The following is a 21,604-nucleotide window of genomic DNA, read 5'->3' as shown; positions in this document are numbered from 1 at the left end:
CTAAATACAGTAAACAGAATCACAATTGACGCTATCGATGTAGTCTATTAATTACTTAACCTAACGCCTTTTATTAGTTTAGTACACCTACATATCCTGACTTTGACACTTGAGGTATGTTCTGATTTAGAATGAACAGGGATGACGGTCTATCAATGCGCATAGAACTGTCTGACCACTTTTGTCCTATATCATCACATACGCATAGATACCTTATTGTTTCTGGTTTTGGACTGTAAACTCAGTCTCACTGCCGCGATAACTGGAAAGCTGCCTCCGTTTTGGCTTCAGGATAGCAAGCTCAGTCTATTTTTGTGCAGTGGTGATTGGAAGGTTGCCTCCTGACACCGGTCTCATTAAGACCTACCAAAAAAAAAAACCTAATTGTGACAAATGATTAACTGGGCGTGCCGCCTTGGTGATCACTGACGGTTTTCCATTACGCTAGCACTGTCAGATAGCCGCCAGAGTGGCATGCAATTTCTTTGATCATGCCTGTAAATAAAACCCGATCAAGACTGTGCATATGTATCATTGTATTAATCAAACTCGCGTGCCTGTGTCGCTTTCTTACTGACGGTCTATCAATGCGCATAGCACTGTCTGTTTGATCGCGACGCATCCACGGACCTAACTATGCACTGTATATTAGAAACACAAAACTGCTCCCCGTGTACAACTTTTACTTTTAGGCAAACTCAGCACCAGATGTGAAGTACCAACTGCACCCCTTGACGGAGAAACCTATCCTCATCGGAGCGTGCACCGTCGATGTCATACAACTACACTTCGGATACCAGGACCAAACTCTCATCTGGATAATTTGCTTTTCAAAATGTGCTTCCGTTTTATCTAGTCAGCACGCGGGACAATCAACTTAGAGGATTTTTACACCAACATCTACCCGAGGAAAGGCTTCAATAAACATTCGGACTATTTACACGTGGAAAACGACCAAAAAAATGTTAAAAATTGACAAAATGATCTTCAACCTTGTAATATAGTTATTTCCTAAATCTTGATGTATTAAATTAGGCAGCCAACTAAATTAACCCCAATCAGTCGCTTGCCGGTTCAGACTACTTGGATGATTGTTTGAATGAACCGGAACCGAAAATTTCAAATTATGTACTTCGATTTAAACAAAAAATTCTGTAAACTCGACCGCCGATCACACAACTATATTTGTACTTCGATTTCCGACTTCAAAATCAAACCCCCTGTTTCGTTCCCGGCAGGTGTGGTGGGTTTGTAAGGGACACCAAATCAAAAAATCAAACGAAAAAAGACCATTCTAACAGCGAATATGTGAACTAACGTTGAAGCGCAAATTCCGGCGCGGGAGTCCACCAAAAAACGATTTATGTACCCAAATCGAGTCTATCAGAATTACCAGGCCAGCAAAGGGAAGGGGGCTGCGACAGAACATATTTAGCCCGGTTCTTTTTTTAAATCAAAAGAAAATCATTAAAGCTGAACGTATTAAACTAAGTTATACAACACGTGCGGAGCCCAGGCACTGAGGACCGGCGAGTCTTTCAGTCCAAGCCAATTAAAAGGAACCCACCGAATCTTCACTCATAATACGGTTACTGATTTACCAGGAAAATTGTACAGTTTTGAACGAAAAACGTTTATTCAGTGAAATGTTAAAAACAAACTAAGGCAAAAATGGGATGTTTTCCGTGTATACAATTTTTAAAATGAGAATTCAAACACGGTGATATTCAGAACTTTTATTCCTAGGCCTACGTAAATTAGTGCTGCTGGCAAAACTATCGGTCCCGCCCACCACCGCGGTCACGTGACGTCCTGCCATCCAAACGGCAGCTTGCGCTCAGGAGCAGACGAGATTCCAAACACATCGCATCAAAACTGCACAGAACTATACAATGGCTATTCCACTGGAAAAATTACTCGATGCCGTTGGCATCACTGACACGGCAACTCGAGAGAAATTCAAGAAATACGACCAAGCATTTGACCAGGCAGATACGGATGGCAGTCGCACGCTCAGCAAATCTGAAATTCTGTCCGTTCTGAAGAGCATCAAAGTGTGCATACCAAAAAATCAAACACCTGAACAATTTGCTGACGTAAGTTTGATATATATTAGTTAGGATCTTTTTGAGGTCATCTCTACTTTTACCGCAAATATTAGAATGTTTCTCAAAAGAATGCATTTATTTTTTGCCGTTGCGTTCGACTTTATTTTTCATCAAGCATATACGAACTAGCGTAAATTATTCTAGTTGTCAATGGCACTGCTATATCTAATCAATCATTTTTTCCTAACCATGCAGATTTTACACCGTCTGGAAAATGAAGATCAATGTATGTGTATATATTCGATATATAAGTTTGCTTATATACATCATGTGCTTGTGAACATATGTTGATTTAAAAATGAATATAGGTAGAAAATTACGATGACGCAATCGCCACAAATCCGCTGAATAAATGCAGCTGTCTGGACCCTGGAGAATAGCGCAAATTCAAAACATTTTAAAAGCTCGACGAATTTTTAACACCGAGGTCTGGACGCTTTTGAAAAAATTTTAGTTTAAGAGCAAATTATACCGAAACGTCTACAGCAGACGAAATGATAAACACGACGCGGTGGCCGATATTCTACGATCAGCTATAAAAACGATGTAAACTCGAAGCATTTGTGATGAATTTAGGACGGTATCGTAGCGAGACATGACATGGTATGTGGTATGCGGTATGTGGATCGTTTTTCCACGGGATGAAACATTACACGGACAAATTAACGCAAATATTATGCGTGTTTGGATAGATCAATTGGTTGTTGCCCTAAATACAATTCAATTATGAAACAATTATACATATGTTGGCTAACGGTTTTTTTTTCTAGCTCATATTGCAGACCTTCGATAATGCATTCTGTTGGAAATCCGTTCTCGAGTCGCATATGGAGCGGATTTTTATCTCCAGGGCTTTTCCATGTTGCCGACAAAATTCAATACGTATACCACTCGATCATCGTGTATGGAATACCGGGGTAGATTTAATTTGCTTGCCTCGCAGAGGAACTACCAGTGTGGACCATCCTAGATCGCCTGACAGTCGAGGGAATCGCTTGTAACCACACGATCACGGATCAAGCCTGTATGCCGAGTAGAAAATCCTCGAAACTTGACGGCGCGAACTTAGTGCGAGTCCCTTACCACAGGACGCATCACATGGAGCATTCGCTATGTGATCACTTTGTCAAGTGATTGAAATAACCAATAAAGGATACCTTACACAGAATAACACAGTGAAAAAAATGGAAAAATAAGATATATTACGTATGCGTAATTGTCTCGGAATTTGTATCCGCCCCTCTGGAGAATGAGTAATCCACTAGCAATACACACATCCTATTTGAATCATCCATCGATGACCTCTATACCACAGGATAAAAAATGTCCATGCACTTAACGTTGTGTTTGCGCGCAGGACAAAAATGTCCATGCTAACACGAGAAAACGCGGTCTTGTGCGCAGGCCAAAAATGTTTAGATATTTTGTCCGTCAAACTTTAGTTTGCATAAGTCTTCTTGAATTCTGATCCAATCTTTTCGAAACTCGGCACGTGGACACGGTCAACAGAAATTAGGCCGTTTTTTATTGATTCTCCATGGCTCGCTTTATGTACATGGGATATTACAATATTTATTAATTACATAACCTTTTCATTTGATCTTTCTGATACGGTATTACGTATGATATTAGATATACATCTACAAAAAATGATTTGTGGTCGGGCGGTGGTGCAGGATTATATACATGGGGTATCAATTGCTTCTAGAGTCTTCTTTTTAGTCAATCTTCCTGAAACTTGTCGCGTATATATGTGGTATCTGGACCAGGCCCTATTAAGAGTATTCTAATTCATTCGCCAGGTCCTTTTAAATAAAATACAATCCTTTTCCTGTCTTCTTGAGACTGAAATCTTTTTACGCGCGGCATGACCGGTAGGCTGGATCAGCTCACCTTCCTTCGAGACGGTCGTAATAGATTGACTCGTTTGCGGGCGTTGACCCGCCAAACGTTGCGGCGCGCGCGGTCACTTCCTGGCATTTTCTTCAAGAAAATCCTCGCTTTTTAATCCACACTCTGGTGATTTATTAAGGTTGCATACAAGGATAAAATGCAGAATTTACGGTGAATATCGCACTTACTGTATTTGTAGAATGTGATCGCTTATTGTAACTCTGATGAAGACGCTTCGACGTTAACTAAGCAGGAATTCTTCAAAGGACTGATAGGGTAAATTCACGGAAGCGTTGCGATGTATCATTAAGGCATTCCTTTATTTCATTAAGGGACCCGAGGCTATATCGGGATAAATACATTAGGAATGTTTTTATTCTTGTCACTGCAGGTACGACGTGAAGGAGGCCTGGTTGCACGTGTTCAATGCCGCTGATAAGGATCATAGCGGAAAACTGAACGCGAAAGAACTACAGAAACTCCTGGAAGAAACTAAATGCAGTAAATATACGATGAAACAGATTAGCAGATTCATCGAAACGCAAGACACGAACAAGGATGGGGAACTTGATTATCACGAATTCATTGAAAATTTCATTCTGTCCGGGGGTCATATGCAGGAAGAAGAAAAATAGATGGATCTGGATGATGATGCTTTAGCTTCACACTATCACCATTCTTGGTATAAGCTCCTACGCGCCGTATATATTCTAGGGGTCATTCATTAGCAACCTAAATTTCGTAGAGACGTATATCTGCGTGTTCTGGGTTGCTTTTATGCAAAAAAAAAACACAAAATAGTGTTAAGGAAATATCTCGATAGCAGCAGCTTTGATGTTTACTAAATTTAAGAATCTCAGCTAATCATTAAACAGTTTTTACCATTTTTATTATGAAAGACTTTCATATATGTTAGGGTCTATACAGCTACGGGATTTCGCTGCATCTCTTATGAGGGGAATCGAGCAACATTCCCTTAGGTTGAAAGGACTGTTCATACGTCCATGTCTATTACACTTGCGGATGCTTCCTAATGTATACACTTTACACTCAATAAAAGCTTTATCTTACCGAATGAAAGAATAGTTTGTATTTTTCTTTATATAAAGTGACCTAGGTGCCTCATTTCCTTCATCCAGACGATTCCTCCTCTCCAACACACATATTATTGGCCGTCAAGCGCAGTGACAGCGATAAAACACTTGTGTTTTTTAGATAGAGAACCCCACAACAATAACGAAAAAATAATACCAAGCCTGAAAAAGTTTTCCTTGAGCTAAGATTTTCTTCGACATTTCGATCTTATTCTAGTATGATTATTCAGCAGTACTCCTGAAGAAGACTACGATCATATATTCAAAAAGTTGAATAAAATACTAGCTCAAAGGGAACATTTTCGGACTCAATATAATTTTCTTGTTATCATTGTGGGATTCTCTGTATATTATCCAAACCGTTACCGCAACAAGAACAAACGAACAATATATTTCACAAAAGTTTATTATTTCATAACAAAATAGATTTTTATGATACACGTTCTTGTAACATGAAGCTTTAAACGCCGAGACTGAACTACGAGTTAATCCAAATCGTCAATAGATGTCTCTAGTGGATCATTAGCACCATTAATGTCCGTATTTTCAGTAAACGTAACTGATTTCTTGATTTTAGTTTTCACAGAGGGAATTTCCTGAACTAGAGTTTTAGTTGTAGCGTCGGGTTTTAAATGTTGGAGATGTTTTTCTACTAGTTCCAATGCCTGTTGATGTGACGTCATCGCTGTCGACTTTAAACCTGTACAAAATACAAATCATCATCGATCTTTAACACCTGATAAATGGTTCAATCAGTAGGATCAATTATAGTTTAATAATCGGTAATAACAAATACTTACAAAACAAGGTTTGAATTTCAGGAATTAAACTCAACAGAGATGAACCATACTTCGATGTCCACCCCAATAAATATTCAACTTTTTTCTCGCATTGGAAATATGTCTTTCGGTTGTTTTTCAGTTGGTTTATTATGTGAGGTTTCATTTTCTTCTTATCACAAGAATTCAAACCTAAACACATACAAATTATTGCATGAATCAATAAATTCAAAGGTTCTACATATGAATGAGCAAATAAACGAAATAACAATAAAGATTTGATTTATACCTGAATCAATTTCTTTTCGTGCAGTTCTTATAATCCTGTGAAGATCGGATAGTGCAACTAATGTATAATAGGTGGCATCAGTAGTACTTGGTCCGGCGATGATGTTTTCAACATCAACGATAACAGCAACTGAAAACTCGGAAGAATTTCCAAACTCATCGACTCGCTGAAAAATACAGAGAATAAACAACTTATCCGAACAAGTGGCTGAGTGCAACTCGAGTAGGAATGTTACCGTAGACACTGAAGAATAGAGCCTACAATCAAAGTAAAACTATAAGAGGACTTTGATGTTTCATCTCAAATGCTATAGCATTTGTTTTTGAAAATGGCTCATCGCATTTGAGTTGCAACGTCAAAATCCTCTTACAGTCTTTCTATGTCCGTGGGTTTAATTTTAAAACCGAATTCGATGTCACTTCAATAGATACCTTATTCAGTTGATCGATACAAGATTGAACCGATTCAGAAACGCTGTTAAAATTCTTCGTTTGTAACGATTCGGATAAATCCACAACAGCCTTCAAAACAAAAACAATGTTCAGAAATATTTTACTCATTGAGACATAAAATTATACAAGAGGTAAAATACAAGTGGTTCACTTATCTAAAGGTAAGAGCACACGAGCGTATTTTTTCGCCCGATCGCCGCGAATTTATAAATAACCCGAAAAAATTGCTCGTGTGGTCACTGACGGCGACGACATTTTCGTCCGACTCGGTCGCGCGGCGAATCACCCGTATCAAACATGTTTGATATTTTCGCGCGGTTTTTTTTTATTACGCCGGCGATCAGATCGCCCGCAAATTAGCTCGTCTGCCCGCACTCGACGAATTCCGCCGAGCGATCCATTTTTATCAACCAATAGAATGCAATGTTGATATCACGTGATTTGTTAACTCTCTCCCACTAAGTGCCAGTCGCTGATCGAATTTCGGTTTGATCGCTGCGTGTGCCCGCTCGTATATCGGGCATATAAGCTGGCGAATTTAATCGTCGCGATCGGGCGAAAAAATACGCTCGTGTGTCCCTACCTTAAAAAGGGAGTCTACTTCATGTATGTATCTACCTGGGCTGCCTGTGATGCCATATCTAAATAATCGCCATTAAATAATCGACTGACGTATGCATATCCATACAGTACATTCACTACATTATATCTAATACACTGAGAACCATTTCCCTTCTGAAAATATATCGATCTGTTTCGTTATACACACATACATACATACATAGTGTCTTTCAACTATAGCGCCGTTCCACAATACGTGTTCAAAGTGCTATCTCCTCAGTGGTGAAGTGCTCTTTAAACAGCCAGGACTTTAACATGGTTTTGAAACTGTCAACGGATTTGGCAGACTTTAGTTCCGATGGAAGACTGTTCCACAGTTTAGGGCCGCACACTGAAAAGGCCCTGTCACCAAGGCAAGTTTTTGTGCGCAGAACCATAAGATTGTCAGAATAAACTGATCTGGTAATTCGGACTGGTTCCGGTCAAAATGTCCTGCAAATACTGTGGTGCCAAGCCATTTACACACTTGAATACATTAAGTAATATTTTGAACTTGATACGGGCACTGACTGGCAACCAATGTAATTGAATTGAAATTATTTTGTCTCAAATTCAGGATTATGTATACGTATATACTTACAATTAATTGCGAAAACTGCGATATTTTCTTGTTCAGTGAAGGAGAGTTTTTGGCGTAGACTTTTTGCTGATCAACCTCGGTCACTAACAATGATTCCTAGAAAAAAATTATAAAAGGCTTGAAAAAACATTAAAAGTTTATAAACGATTACTCGTGACTGGTAAGAAAAATCAAATCTATACCATTTCAAGTGGCTTTAGGTGAAGATTTTACCTTGTAAGTCCAGTAAGGTTCCCACAGTTCTAGCAAGTTACCAAGACGGCCATCTTGAATCATATCTTCAAACTCTTTCCGTTCTTTATGCGTGAGTTTTTCCCAGATTTGATCAGTGTCCCGATCTGGCATCAAAATAAAACAAAAATTCATTCTCAGTAATAAATATACCGGTGTTGAACCTTTTAAGTAATGTTGAGAGGTTTTAGTCGAAGAAGCAACAACATTTACCTAAATCTAATCCTAGTAATCGATCTTCTAAAGTGTCTTCATCAGAATCGGATTCATCTAGAAAATCATCAGGCGGATTTTCATTTTCAAATCTGGCCAACATTTCCTGCATCTTCCGTCGATCGTCATCTCTATAAATACAGAAATAATACATCATGAAGCACAACGCTAAATACGACCCAGTTGTGAGTCAGATTCTACTTTCAGAAATCGAATTACACACTGTATTACCCTGTATTATATTCCTTCAATCCTTGCATGAAACAATCTCTGTAGAAACTTTCTGAACAATCTGCATGACTTGTTGACTTATAACAAACCGACGAACAATATCTGACATTACAGCGAGGACAAGAATATTTTGCCAAATCCTTTAAACATCTGAAACGATTGAAATGATTGGTTAAGTTGGACGTAGGGTGGCCTTGAGACTGCCAGTGCCAGTGATTACTGCAATGCGAGTCTTTAGTAACGACCAGGTCCAGGATGATGGCGTTGCACCTATCGTCCTATCGCATAATCTCTTTTCACAACTTGACACAGCTGTCTCCCTCAGTTGCAACCGACATACACCGAGTGGCCAGTCAACTACACCGGACATACATGCATCGGTACCGTAAAACGTAATATATTGTTTGAATAAAATCTTAATTGAATTGAATTGAGAGCACTAATATATAAAGGATATAAATAATCGAAGTTGCTGCCTTTCTTTTCTAACAAACCACTGAATATAAATACATTTTACAAATTCCTGCTGGTTCCTGTATACTCTCGATGTCGTCCATGATGGTATCTACGTTAAATCCGTCAATAAATTGATATTCTTTCGTCTAAAAAGTGTTACAAATTACTTATACATGGGCGCTGCCATCTTGGATTTTGAGTTTTAGACTGGTTGCCTGTCCCATTCGAGAAGATAGAGACCGATAACCAGTCTAGTTGGGTTTGTGCCGATAGAGTATTTTGGGTTCGAATCCATATCGAACGATGCATTAACTGATTAACAAATTGATTGTGAGTTCTATGAATTTACTTATCATCAATTATTTGCATCAAACGTTATACGGTACCAACCATACACGATTTTGTATCTCGTATGCCCAATCTCTGCAAGCGGTGAGCCCAAATTTTGATCTCTCAGATTTTTCAAACCATATCATCAAGAAACATGAAGATACCATATTAAGATTTATCTTATTTTATTATAAATACATATAGATATTAGTTTTTTGACAGCATATTACATTTGTTTTATCTTTTATAAAGTAAATGCTCACACTGCTATGACTCACAGACCTTTTCTCTTATTATCTGTCACACTTTAATGTCAGCTTAACTTAAATGAACCAAGAATATGACTAAAAATATCATAAATTACCTTTAATAACAAATAATACAATTTATCTATAATGATACATGCATCATAATAACTTTACAGTTAATACAGCCAATTTGAATTAACTAAGATAATAAGCACTTAGAGGAAGAACATAAGTACTTAAAGATAATAGTCTAAGTGGTTTAATTTCAAGAGGAATTTTTTCTCATTCTGCCAGACAGATTTTTCTGTTACGATATAAAATATAGCACCTTATGACTATCTTACACATAAAGCTAAACAGAACTCCTTTTCTATATTATTCAATCTGTTCTTTTTGTAAAACTTACACAAAGAGATTCAATGCCAAGTATCTAATTAAATGACAACAGTAGCAGCGAAAAACCCAGACAAAATTGAACATTGTCAAAAATCGAGAATTCCAGAACTGGTCGCATGTCATATAGCAAGAGTTGCTATCAATTCTCAACTCAGCACCAATATTGGAAAACTCTGATTTGATGCAAAGGCATTTTGTTACAGGCAAATCCCTCAACACTGAATTAAAATATTAACAATTTACAACTCAAAATTGCAGTTGGGATCTTATCAAATTAAAATTTTGTATCTAAATTAATGTCAGTTTGAACATAAACTCAATCCATAAATAACTGTACGCTACACATACTGAAATAAATCCAATTAAGATTTTACGAACATTATGGAACATTTTAGAGAGTGAAAGGAAACAAAATAATGGTGGGTTAAACCGTTTTTTTTATCAAATCCAGCACAAAAAATACAAGTAGGCTAAGTCCAATACCGTCCTCTCAAAAGGATCTGAAGCTGATGGCAATGAGAATTTGCCACAGTACAAACCCAGGACATCCATTCTGAATCTCTGTAAGAATAGTCCAATAGCGGAAACATGATTTCTTTCAGCGAGTGTAGCCTCGACAAACATCTGGCACAGCCGTTTAAAAAACAATTACTGATATGTTATTTGAACTTGTTTGGCGTAAGTCGTTATAAACTCAGTCATCAGAACAAACACCTCCGTTCAACGACGTCGAGTGAGCCGATACCGCTGATCGATGGTCCCGTTTGAAAATACTACGTATTCGTTGGAATAGTTCATTACGAATCGTCGCCGTGAATTTGTTCACTAAACAAAGCGCCGTTGCCACGGCGAACACAAGATTATACGACAGTATCAAATAGAAATTGCCGAGCCAATCCATTCTGCCGAAATCACCCAATAGATTAAAATTTGTAATCCCTGCAAAAAATACAACTGATTTAGATTATGAAATGGAATGTTTGAAAGTTCTTCAAAGGAAATGGGTTTTTTCAGATGACCAGCTGCAGATACAAAGGGTGACCAAAAATCTCTTCACAAAACAAACTGAATTTGTGAGAATACTCTCACAATACACCTAAATGCATCTGAATCTGTATTTTCTTAAATTTAGCAGGGGGCTGCAAGTTGCCCTACTAGTTACTCCCACCCTGTTGTCTGTAAAATAAGCACCCATTTTCCCAAACTCTGGAACTTACCTAAAGTTCTGGATAATACTGGAAGAGCAGAACTGAGGATCAATATCACAATACAATCTCCAATAATCATCGTCATTGGCGTATCGTTTAACGTCGGTCGAAAATATTTACTAAAACTAAACAATCCGACAACTGACGCTAGCATTAAATATCTATTCAAAATACTGTCAAGGAAAGGAATATGTTTTATCCGGAAACATGAGGAATGATGTGACAGAGTCTCGAAACCATACATGTACAAGGTGACCTCTTTTTTATTTGACTTGCTTATTCCATGACATGGAAGTTGTTTTGGCCAACTCAATCTGCTAAGAATTCAATCAAATAACACGGTCACATATGTAAGACATAGATGGAAAATGTTTGATTATACACACAATCTACCAATCTCAACAAATTTCTCCCCGTTAGCTTTTTTTTTACAAAATTCCCTGACCTTCCTCTGATTTCCACCCACTTCGGCCCCCAAGCCCCTTGTTTCTGAATAAAGGATACAAAATAAGAATAATTTCTAGAGCTGCACCGATCGGTCCGAGACTTGATAACGACGTTATCCCTAATACTGTTTCCTGTCAAAAGATAAAATATATCATTTACTTATGCAGAAATTTGAGAATAAACTTCTCCAGACTGCGGTACCAATCTCCAGCAAAAAACTGCTCATCTCAGTGTTAATATGAGTCTAGTTTTGTCGAACTCACCTTCGATGACGAACCCATAGGCAAGGCTTCCCCCACTAGTAACTGGATTATATTTTGAGCGACCATCAGTCCCGAAACGACCTATAATCAAACGAACATGTACTGTATTTGCACGGATTGAAAACGCTTATGAGAAGGAATTGTAAACTCACCGTGAGACCTAGAAGTAATAACATCACAAGCGGATAACCGATGTTACGGTGTAATGACGAAGCCTGATGACGTTTTTCTGAAAAAATAAAGACGCAATTATGCAACAACTGAACAGTACCAATGTAAGATTGTGTTTTTTGCACGAGCAATCCAAAGCCTTGTTTACTAGCCCAGTATACCTAATTCTCTCCTGTCGCTTTGAACTTCTTTTAATCGTTGTCGTAATTCACTGTTACTGCTATGACCATTTGCCAGGGTCGGAGCTATGTCAAATAAGACACTAAAATAATCATCCATATCGAATATAAAAAAGCGATTTTTGTGACTTAGCATCGATTGTTTTACCGTTTAAATGCGTTATTTTTCGGCGTATATTTTCCTCCTCGAATTTTGCCGTATCCAATTCAACATCAATGTCTCGTAGATACTACAATGAATATGCATACCAACTCTAATTATGTAGAACAGAATGGAAGTGTACTAGATGATGCCATTGAAAAATCTCTTTTATGAAAACTGGAAGGTTTAATTCTGACAGGGTGACCATTTTTGACTTGCTTTTTCCCTGACATGCATGCTGTTTTCCTCCTGATTTAATCTGCTAAGAATCTAATCAATTAACACAGTCATTTTCATAAAATTCCCTAACTATTCCCTGACTTTTTAAAAGATAAGAAGATTCCCAGACTTATCCCCGATTTCTACATAAGTGGCCACCTTTCTGATCTTCCTTCAGCAACTTCTCATTAATAAACATTAAATTTTGATGTTTTTCATGAGAGTTATAGATGACATACCCGAGGTTTAACGACTAAACCTCCCACTACGGTGAACATCTTTGCGAAACCAAACGGTGTACAAACTGAAAATCAAACAATCAAGAATATAACAAACAGCAGTTCATGTTAATAAGGAAACTGTTAGCTACTCTATCAATTTGCGTTCTATTCTGATTGCTAAGATATTAGTTTTCACGATCACGAGAGTTGATATATGACAACTGAAGTGGAAGTATTCAATATTCCCAGGTACTGGTGCTGTCTGGTATTACTCAACACAAAACACACAATATGATGATATCGTATAAACCTCTATTCCATTTAATTTCCATAAGGCAAAATAGAAATGAGCTTATTTTTACTGCGAACAAAATATATACCGGTAGACCATTTTTGTTATGTATAATAGCATAACATAACGGTAAATTATATTTAAATAGAAGATACTATCATAATACATACCCAGTAACATCAGTACACCCAACAATGATATACAAGAATATAAATACGGCAAATACAAATTCCATACATCTGAAAAATAGATCAGAATGATATTATGGTATTGGTACTTTTGATTATTTTTCAAATACGATATAAGGATGATATAGTAAGTTTGATTTTTTCCAGCACCAAATCTCGATCACGGTTACTTTATCAGGATAGATCAGATCGGGAAACCAATTTCCCGACTATTGAAAAGTATATCGCTAAAACTATATATGTACAAATGATAATTCGTCATAAATACACGCAACGAAGAATCCTGGTTTTATAGACAGCTAACCCCTGGGACTTTTATTATAGGATTATAAGTGTGGAAATAAATATTAACTTTTTTAAATGTTCCCAGGCGTTAACAATCATTACAAATGGGCCCTGGTTCAGTTCCGCAGCAATATCTCATGTTGAAAAATTGAAATTTTTTTGTGTGCTGAACTAAGGTTTGATTTAGCCCTCATTAACTATCAGTAAATCAAATACGAATGCACAGTCTAACCCTTTAAATCAACCCTTCACTAGACAAGTCGGTACGTTACATGACTAATCAAATATTCCAAGGACTAAATCTCTTTGTGCCGATCAATTGGTATGAAATTCTGAAAGTTCATTCACATTGAGTACTTTCATTGGGAGCCCTTGAAGTTTATCAGAACGTCAGATTTGTTGTTCTTTTTTATTTTTTTTATGAGTCAGGTCAAATTCATATCATGAAGTATCGGGTAATATTAAGTACACAATGAACACCGTGAAGAAATCTAACTTGAAGAAGAATAAGAATATCAACACAACAAAAACATTTGTTCTCATGTTCAAGGGAATACGCCTTATTGCATTAAGAAAAATGTGGAAATTTAAAATGATGAATACGGCAAGACTATTAGATTGATTAATGTGGCTCTTTCTTACAAACAAGAATGCGAGAAAAGCACAGAACATGGGAAATATGAGGAGGTCTGATGTCTCATGCATTCACACTACTGGTTATGAATACTCATGATGTATTTTAGTCACAAATGTTTTACACGGGTCCCCTAGTCTAGCATGTGAAATCAATAAGCCTTTAAGCAAGTCTCACCAGAGATGCTTAGAATAGTACGGCTATAAAAATGCCTGATGTAATGTTAGATAAAGAACACTAGTTTTTCATCATGTAACCTAATGACTGGTTGCTAATAACTAGTTATTTTCATCATGCCGCGGGAACCAATAATACTACAACCCTTACTGAGACTTGAAATATTTGAGTCATAGCTTCTAGAGCAATTAACAAACACTAACGAACGAATGAACAAATGAATGAATCAAACCGAAAGCATAAATATACAGCAGAAGTTATCATTGAATAAATAGGGGGCGTTACCTACCGATTAAACTGCAACTCATTAAAACACCTAAATTACATATAAAAATTATCAAAATCGCTGTAAAAACCAACGATGGCTGAGAAATACACCTTAGTGGTCTGTCTTACCGAATAATGTTTGTCGACTGGATTTGTCTTTATCGATAAGAGCGGATGCGACCCAGGCTAAACCGAATACTAACACTGCTAGTAGTAATAGTACTATCGATGTTTCATACACGCGAGCCATTATCCCCTACAATGTCAAATATAAGTATAAAAAATCATAAATCAGTCAGAAATGAATAGCTATTTTTTTTTCATAATTCGTTGAATATGCTGTTTTGAACATCTTCATTTCAGTGAAACGTAAAAACAGGATAGATTCCAAGGTCAACACAGCGAAGTTTGAACTTTGAATTCAAGATTACCGGGTACTCGGAACCGAAGTACTTATACAAATAGAGCGGTTAACGTGCTTGAATATTTGATTACATAATTTTCTTGGCAAACATCGCGTCTCAATTGCGAAAAGCAAACTTGACACGGTAAACTATTGACTGTACAGTGGATGTAGAATTTCAAGTGAAATATTGAGACCAAATCAACGTGGTGGGAAAAACAAAATCATGTTACTGTACTAAGTAATCATCAAAGCAGTCTGGCTGATAAGGATGAATCATCCAAATGACCAATCCAATTGATGACCCATTTACTTCTGTGTAGTTTTTTAAGTGAATAAGGTAGCAAACTTGATGTCAGATAAGCTTCCACATACGTATTTGCAATTGTCAAACTATACTACAATCAAGTTACTGACTAACTAATGACGCTGGCTTTTGATGGTAGCGACACAAATTTAGATATATACATAAATATACAGTTAACAAACAGTACCTTTCTCGAACCCGCAAGTCCTTCCGATTCCGTGAAGAAATAAGCGAAAGGCATCAAAATAAACAGAGACAGATTCGAGCAAAGGAAAACGTGATTCCATAAACCTGAATCATAGAAATAAATCAAAACGGTTAATTAATCATTGCAGTGGAACTGGATCCATTTGGATCCAGTAGGATGTGCCTACAGAAGAGGCGCTGCCCGTGACATCAAAGTTTGTTAGCTAACCATTTCTGGAGACTTGCCAGATACAACAAAAGAGAATCACTGGGATTTACAATCTTCAAGAGTCCCTCATTAGGCTATAATTATGTTTGCCAACCAGCAGTATGGCATAGTCATGCCAAAAAGCACATCGCTGCAAGGCTTATTGTACTGTAGATATTTATAATATAATAGGGTTTGAATTTGCCACGTACCGTGTATAAGGGATGAGTTAAGCCATTGTACGTAGTAACTATTCGGATATAAAATCAAAACTTCATTGCTGACAATTGAGATCGGTAGCAGCAAAACAGCAGCAGCTGAAACGGCTAGTGTAAACGTACAAATCCATAGACTAAAATCAGCAAGAGAAAAAACACATTTTCAATATTTTCGAATATGAACAGTGTTTTCAATTAGAAATTAACAAGCCAGGGCCCTTTGAAAAACAAGAGGGTCCCCCCTATGTCACAGTCCCTGAAACAAAAGCTGGTTTGAAAAACAGGCGGGTCCTTTACAAACAACAGACGGGTCTGGGACCTGGGACCTGGCTCTTATTGAAAACACTGATGAATTGAAAACCATTAACCGCAGTTCCACAGCAGTTGGTTCACGGTGAGACTGAGACAAGCAAGCACAAGCACTTCGCGGAGACTTGCTATCAGCCCTGTAAAACTTACGCGATTCTGTATACCATTGCATCTTCATCATCACCTGAAAACCAATATCAAGATGTTTTAAAACCTGTCTAGACTAGTATATTTGGGTATCAATTAATCTTCTAATTGGAAGACTTAATTTTAGAAAGTGGATATTTTGCTGCTGCAGCACTATTTTGCCGACTATATAATAAGATATACTAATAATAATCTTGGTTGATATTTAACAAGCCTCGGTCTACTGGAAAGAGGCCCGGGTTCAAATATCTGCTCTATTATATACTCTAACTCTGTTCTCCACAATTTCCTTGAATTGTCTTAGTCGCACAACTCAATGCGCATGAGCAGCGTAAAATTAGCCAATCGAAACGAGCTATCAGTAAAATAGTTTTAACAGGAATATTACCGCGCATTGGCAAAATATCCACTGCCTAATCTAATACAACATTAACAAGTCAACAGCTCCACACTTCTTAATTCTTACCCGAATAGCAATCTTCTCTATCCGCCCTCCTGCGAAATGCACAAATCGTTGCATATGAACTGACATACAGTAAAATAAACAGCAAAAGAGAGATCTGAAAAAATATATAATGATCGAATACAAGTAAAGTGAATTCAATAAAAATTCATTTGAGATTGATTAAATTATAAAAGTAGACGAGTTTTTTGTATTGTAAACTTACGATATATTCTCTGACGGCGTTATGAAATATTTGTTCTCGTAAATTTACATCCATCTTTGTTAGAGCAGACTCTTGTTACACTTGTCCTCATTTCAAAATTAAAATATTCCAGCGGTAGCAATCACGATTTTGATTATGAAATTATTTTCCAGTGACAAATGTGTTTTTTTCTTACGTCAGTCGGGGAAATTTCAGACCTCGCAGGGATCGGAATCCCGAGCCGGTATTCCCCAGTGATTGCGCCACTAATCCTCGGTATCGGATTCGGATCTGCGGCGGACAATTCAATTCAATTCAAGATTAAATTTTATTGCTACATCTCGACCATAGTTATCGACGCAGGGTAATGGCCATCTGTCCTTTCGTCGATCTTATATTACATCGTTCAGACGTTGGTTTTCTAAGACTCTGTAACCTGAACTAGCACCTACCGGCCAGCCGGGCACAATCTTAGTAATTGCGCGGTTCCTTAGCTTAGGCACCTCGCGCGGGCCCGACATCTGGCCGCCGCCGCCGGCGCGCGCCTTCGTTCAAATCTGCCGAGGAATAATTTTGATTCAAAGTCCTTGTACCGTTACTATTTCAGTATTACGAACCAACAACTGATTACTTTTGGCTTCATTGAGAGATTTCAGACAAAAAGAAACATAAAAACGAAACAAAACGTTGGTTTTTTTGAAAATAAAGAAGTCTTCGTCGATTATAGTTCATCATAAACGGCTTTTTATACCGGTGCCAACGGGAGCTAGTTGCATAGTTGCACAGCTTAGACCCAAGACCAGTCCAAGACCAACTTAGTTCTATAGCGAATTTTACAACCGAGACCAGTCTTAAGACCACTTTCAGCGAGCTCATTACTCAGTTCGAAAGTGGTCCGGGTCTAGGTGGTAGAGCCGCGACTGCCGCGCCGGCAACTGGGACCATAAAAATTAGGTGTCGACATTCTTCAGAAGTTATTTTTGATTGACTGATTCTAGAATTGTTTTCTGAATGACTGGATGGTTTTCATTAACACACCTTCTCAGCCTGCAAAATAAAATCAAACATGAAAATATACAGTAGTAGACTTGGGTTATACATGTTGGGGTGTGATAATTCAAGGCAATCCATTCCTGCGTAAGCAGAATTCAGGGCAAGTGATAATCCAAAATCGATTCCAGGGTAATTGGAGTTTGGGGCATGCGAAAATCCAAAGGATAGCCGGGACGGTCCAGAAAGGACCAGCAATTTTCCCGTGCCCTTTTGGAGATACAATGGCAATATTTTTCAGGGCATTTTCCCACCCGCAACAGCAGTCCAGCACAGGATTCAGCTAAAATTCCTTATGTCCCTCAAGTTCCTAGAAATTGTATGAAAACGCACTGAAATTTCAATAAGTTTTTAGGCCCTTGTTTTGGCTGCCAGGATACAGAGTTTAAATTGCCCTTTATCAGTGTATATATGCCCTTTATATTTCTTTGTGCTCCTGTCAAATTCTGCCCCTGGCGTCGTGTTTGGACCGGGCGTCTTTGCCAAACGGAGATCCTCGTTGATGTCCTTGGTCCGTTCGTGAGATATGTGGTTTGCTCGGATCCTCATAACGAAAACTCCGCTCTTCACATACCGGTATTTCATTCTTAAATACGTCTTGCCCAAGCAAATGATCTCTCGACTCCCATGTTCCCTCCAAAACTCTCTCTAATATCTCGTGGATCTTGTGATGCAACCAACATCTGGTTTGCATCACAGATCCTGCATACTTAAACCCCTGCATCCTGCTGTTGTTCACATTCCTGTGACCAACAGTAATCCCTACTAATAAGATTTGTACCTAATAACTATATAACATCCATCTTTCTCAAGAAAATCGTTTTAACGATAGTAAAATAATTTTGATCTTTCAGATCAGAGTAATAAATCTAGTATTAATTAAGTACATTAATTGTCCTAATGTTAAATGTCAATAATTTGTTACAAGATACCCTATTACTAAAATAAACTAATAAAATTCACAAAATCTAAAAAGTTAATACAGTTGTTAATACAATTTATGCATTATTGGCTTTCATATTGTCTATAAAATATGCCTAGTCCAGACACTAGACATAATTAAAAATCCTACAGTAATAATCCGATATGAATAAGACACTACCAAGAAAGCAACTCTTTCCCATAACTAATTAACATGCACATCATAATCGAATAAAATCATAGCCAAATAAACAAATCTCGCTCTGACACAAGCATGGCACACAAAATTGACCTTTTAAGACATTATCGTTAATGTATATTCTTCCAAAACGAATAAGTTTGATATTTTCTTCAGTGTTACTTGTTGCCCGGCAACTGGAACATTGGACAAGAGCCAACACCTCTTGAAAATATTTTTCACCTCTTAGTGAATATGATTATTCTACCCATGGACATATGTTAAAAACATATGTTCTATCATGTCCTGTTTGGCCTGGGGCGTCCGCCAAACGGGGATCCTCGTTGATGTCCTTGGAAACCATTTACCACAGTTCCAAAGTTGTTGTTTACAATGAATATAGAGGAAATGAACTACTAAACTTTACAAGAGTGAAATTTCACCGAGGAGCCTCAGCAGCATAAGGTGTGACAGAAATGAGTGACAAATGTAATGAGTAATGAGCGGGTTCGAGTCCTGGTGTGTGGCTGCTTACAGGGTGCAGGCAACACTTCAAAGGCTGTTCCATTGTGAGGTTAAACGAACAACCTAATAGCAGGATTAGTCTTAAGAAACCAAGATCCAAACGACATGAAGCAAAAACAAACTGACAGCGGTGGAATTAGGTACTGGAGCCTTTTAGAATTTATTCAAATTGAATATGGTTCATAGTGAGATTGAGACAAAGTAAGAACAAGCACTTTGTAGAGACTCGCTATGACCCTGTAAAACTTAACTGGGACCCATAAAAGTTAGTTGTCGACATTCTTCAGAAGTTGTTTTTGCTTGACTGATTCTAGAATTGTTTTCTGAATAACTGGATAGTTTTCATTAACACAACTTCCACAGCCTGCAAAATAAAATCAAAAATGAAAATATACGGTAGTAGTGGGTCATTATACATATTGTCAGTTGGGGTGTGATAATTCAAGGCAATGCATTCCTGTGTAACTGTTACGCAGGAATGCATTGCCTTGAATTAACTTGAGTTCAGGGCAAGTAATAATCCAAAATCGATTCCAGGGTAATTGGAGTTTGGGGTATGCGAAAATCCAAAGAAATAGCCGGGACGGTCCAGACAGGACCGGCAATTTTCCTGTGCCCTTTTGGAGATACAATGGCAATTCAGGGCATTTTTTCCACCCGCAACTTATAAGACAGCAGTCCAGCACAGGATTCAGCTAAAATTCCTTACCGTATGTCCCTTAAGTTCCTAGAAATTGTATGAAAACGCACTAAAATTTCAAAACTTTTTACGCCCTTGTTTTGGTCTGCCAGGATACAGAGTTTAACTTGCCCTTTATCAGTGTATATGCCCTTTATATTTCTTTGTGCTCCTGTCAAATTCTGCTCCTAGATCCACCTCGAAGGCTGCAAGGCATGCGCGATGAGTAGAGGCTGAGGAACATAAAAAGGCAAACAACTCCAGATTAATGTGGAGTCTTTTGTGGGGCAGGTGATAATCTGGAGGTAATCAGAATACGGGGTACACAATAATCTGATGAGATCAGCACCGTCGCAAGCAGAGTCCATGGCACACAACAATCAGCAGGGCGGATCCAGCGGGGGTTCCGAGGGTTCTGGGATACCGTCGAGCTTTGTCTGTGCCCCTTGGAAATGCCCCTAAATCCATGGATTTGACATAAAAGTGTCCTTGTTTGGCATGATTTGGCGTAGAAAGTGCTCCTGAAAACCACAAGTTTGATGTTAAGTGCCCTTTTTTTGCCGAAATTTGACATAGAAAGCGCCCTCCCGCAATAGTGAGTGCCCTTGTGACAATTTAGAACCCCTTCAAGATAGGGCTCTGGATCTGCCTCTGATCAGGATCATTTCGACTCCCAGGTAAATGAAGTCTAATGCATCTCACAAGTCAATCAATATATTACGAACCTGAGAGATATTTTCCTGTAACATTTGTCCGACACATCATGGAACACTTGGTTCAACAACAGCAGCAAACCAATAGCCATCACATCGTTATCAGACTCGGAACTCTTAGAACCTACATCATAAAAAAGTTTTCATATATATCTAATATCGCCACCAACTGCTTCCAATTTCCATTAATTTACGAGTAGAGGAGGCTGCCCTACTGCCGAAAATCTTTTTCCATGCTAATTCCTGTGATGATGTTGCGAATGCTCGGAACATCTTTCGTTAGAGTTTCAGATCTCAATATCCTCGGTTTTTGACCTGGTCACCGGTTTCCTGACCACTTATCTAAAATTATAGAAAAAATATAACAGTGACCATTGGTCTCACGTCTATTAAGGAACGTTTTTAGTTTTTAGTTTAGAACAATATATGTTCATTTTTTTCCGCAGACACACAGGACGGATTTCAAGAAGAACTAATCTTTGTGGCACTTCGGCTTAAT

The 21,604-nt window shown here is 37.9% G+C and overlaps 3 protein-coding genes across 5 annotated transcripts; 1 reads left to right on the top strand and 2 right to left on the bottom strand.

Annotated features, from left to right (window-relative positions):
* Positions 1–1,800: 1,800 nt before the first annotated feature.
* On the top strand, positions 1,801–5,071 carry LOC141907169 (16 kDa calcium-binding protein-like). Its single transcript, XM_074796742.1, has 3 exons — positions 1,801–2,096; positions 4,201–4,277; positions 4,393–5,071. Exons 1-3 carry the CDS (start codon positions 1,893–1,895, stop codon positions 4,634–4,636), a joined length of 525 nt encoding a protein of 174 aa, XP_074652843.1. The 5' UTR covers positions 1,801–1,892; the 3' UTR covers positions 4,637–5,071.
* Positions 5,072–5,499: 428 nt separating this feature from the next.
* LOC141907443 (zinc finger HIT domain-containing protein 2-like) lies at positions 5,500–9,139 on the bottom strand. Of its 2 annotated transcripts, none has more exons than XM_074797088.1 (10): positions 9,009–9,129; positions 8,492–8,641; positions 8,261–8,391; positions 8,030–8,154; positions 7,817–7,912; positions 7,234–7,350; positions 6,595–6,684; positions 6,164–6,329; positions 5,896–6,066; positions 5,500–5,795 (listed from the first exon to the last, which is right to left on the bottom strand). In XM_074797088.1, exons 2-10 carry the CDS (start codon positions 8,518–8,520, stop codon positions 5,581–5,583), a joined length of 1,140 nt encoding a protein of 379 aa, XP_074653189.1. In that variant the 5' UTR covers positions 8,521–8,641; positions 9,009–9,129; the 3' UTR covers positions 5,500–5,580. The 2 variants fall into 2 exon arrangements, with proteins under 2 accessions (XP_074653189.1, XP_074653188.1); XM_074797087.1 differs by having other exon boundaries at positions 5,501–5,795; positions 9,002–9,139.
* Positions 9,140–9,493: 354 nt separating this feature from the next.
* Positions 9,494–17,240, bottom strand: LOC141906854 (limb region 1 protein homolog). Of its 2 annotated transcripts, XM_074796297.1 has the most exons (16): positions 17,061–17,240; positions 16,859–16,952; positions 16,396–16,429; positions 15,931–16,070; positions 15,512–15,615; positions 14,744–14,870; positions 14,637–14,663; positions 13,234–13,302; positions 12,790–12,854; positions 12,338–12,419; positions 12,172–12,255; positions 11,992–12,068; positions 11,840–11,920; positions 11,634–11,707; positions 11,139–11,290; positions 9,494–10,860 (listed from the first exon to the last, which is right to left on the bottom strand). In XM_074796297.1, the coding sequence occupies exons 1-16, from the start codon at positions 17,112–17,114 to the stop codon at positions 10,616–10,618; spliced, it is 1,509 nt and encodes a 502-aa protein (XP_074652398.1). In that variant the 5' UTR covers positions 17,115–17,240; the 3' UTR covers positions 9,494–10,615. The 2 variants fall into 2 exon arrangements, with proteins under 2 accessions (XP_074652398.1, XP_074652399.1); XM_074796298.1 differs by lacking the exon at positions 14,637–14,663.
* Positions 17,241–21,604: the final 4,364 nt, after the last annotated feature.

Source organism: Tubulanus polymorphus, chromosome 6 (genome assembly GCF_964204645.1).
Source record: "Tubulanus polymorphus chromosome 6, tnTubPoly1.2, whole genome shotgun sequence".
Classification (NCBI taxonomy): Eukaryota; Metazoa; Nemertea; class Palaeonemertea; order Tubulaniformes; family Tubulanidae; genus Tubulanus; species Tubulanus polymorphus.
The sequence above is the reverse complement of the archived record's forward strand: the minus strand, read 5'-3'. Positions and strand labels throughout refer to the sequence as shown.

What these genes read in the sequence shown, in the direction of transcription:
- LOC141907169 (XM_074796742.1), top strand. Translation starts at nt 1,893, where the DNA reads ATGGCTATTCCACTGGAAAAATTACTCGATGCCGTTGGCATCACTGAC. An exon ending in CACCTGAACAATTTGCTGAC is followed by an intron (nt 2,097 to 4,200) that starts GTAAGTTTGATA and finishes CTGTATTTGTAG; the next exon opens with AATGTGATCGCTTATTGTAA. An exon ending in TTCTTCAAAGGACTGATAGG is followed by an intron (nt 4,278 to 4,392) that starts GTAAATTCACGG and finishes TTGTCACTGCAG; the next exon opens with GTACGACGTGAAGGAGGCCT.
- LOC141907443 (XM_074797087.1), bottom strand. Translation starts at nt 9,048, where the DNA reads ATGGACGACATCGAGAGTATACAGGAACCAGCAGGAATTTGTAAAAT. An exon ending in GTATCGATCAACTGAATAAG is followed by an intron (nt 6,330 to 6,594) that starts GTATCTATTGAA and finishes TGTATTTTTCAG; the next exon opens with CGAGTCGATGAGTTTGGAAA. An exon ending in TGAAATTCAAACCTTGTTTT is followed by an intron (nt 5,796 to 5,895) that starts GTAAGTATTTGT and finishes TATTTTGTACAG; the next exon opens with GTTTAAAGTCGACAGCGATG.
- LOC141906854 (XM_074796297.1), bottom strand. Translation starts at nt 17,114, where the DNA reads ATGGATGTAAATTTACGAGAACAAATATTTCATAACGCCGTCAGAGAA. An exon ending in CAGTCGACAAACATTATTCG is followed by an intron (nt 14,664 to 14,743) that starts GTAAGACAGACC and finishes TATGTAATTTAG; the next exon opens with GTGTTTTAATGAGTTGCAGT. An exon ending in GTTTAGTCGTTAAACCTCGG is followed by an intron (nt 12,420 to 12,789) that starts GTATGTCATCTA and finishes TATTCATTGTAG; the next exon opens with TATCTACGAGACATTGATGT.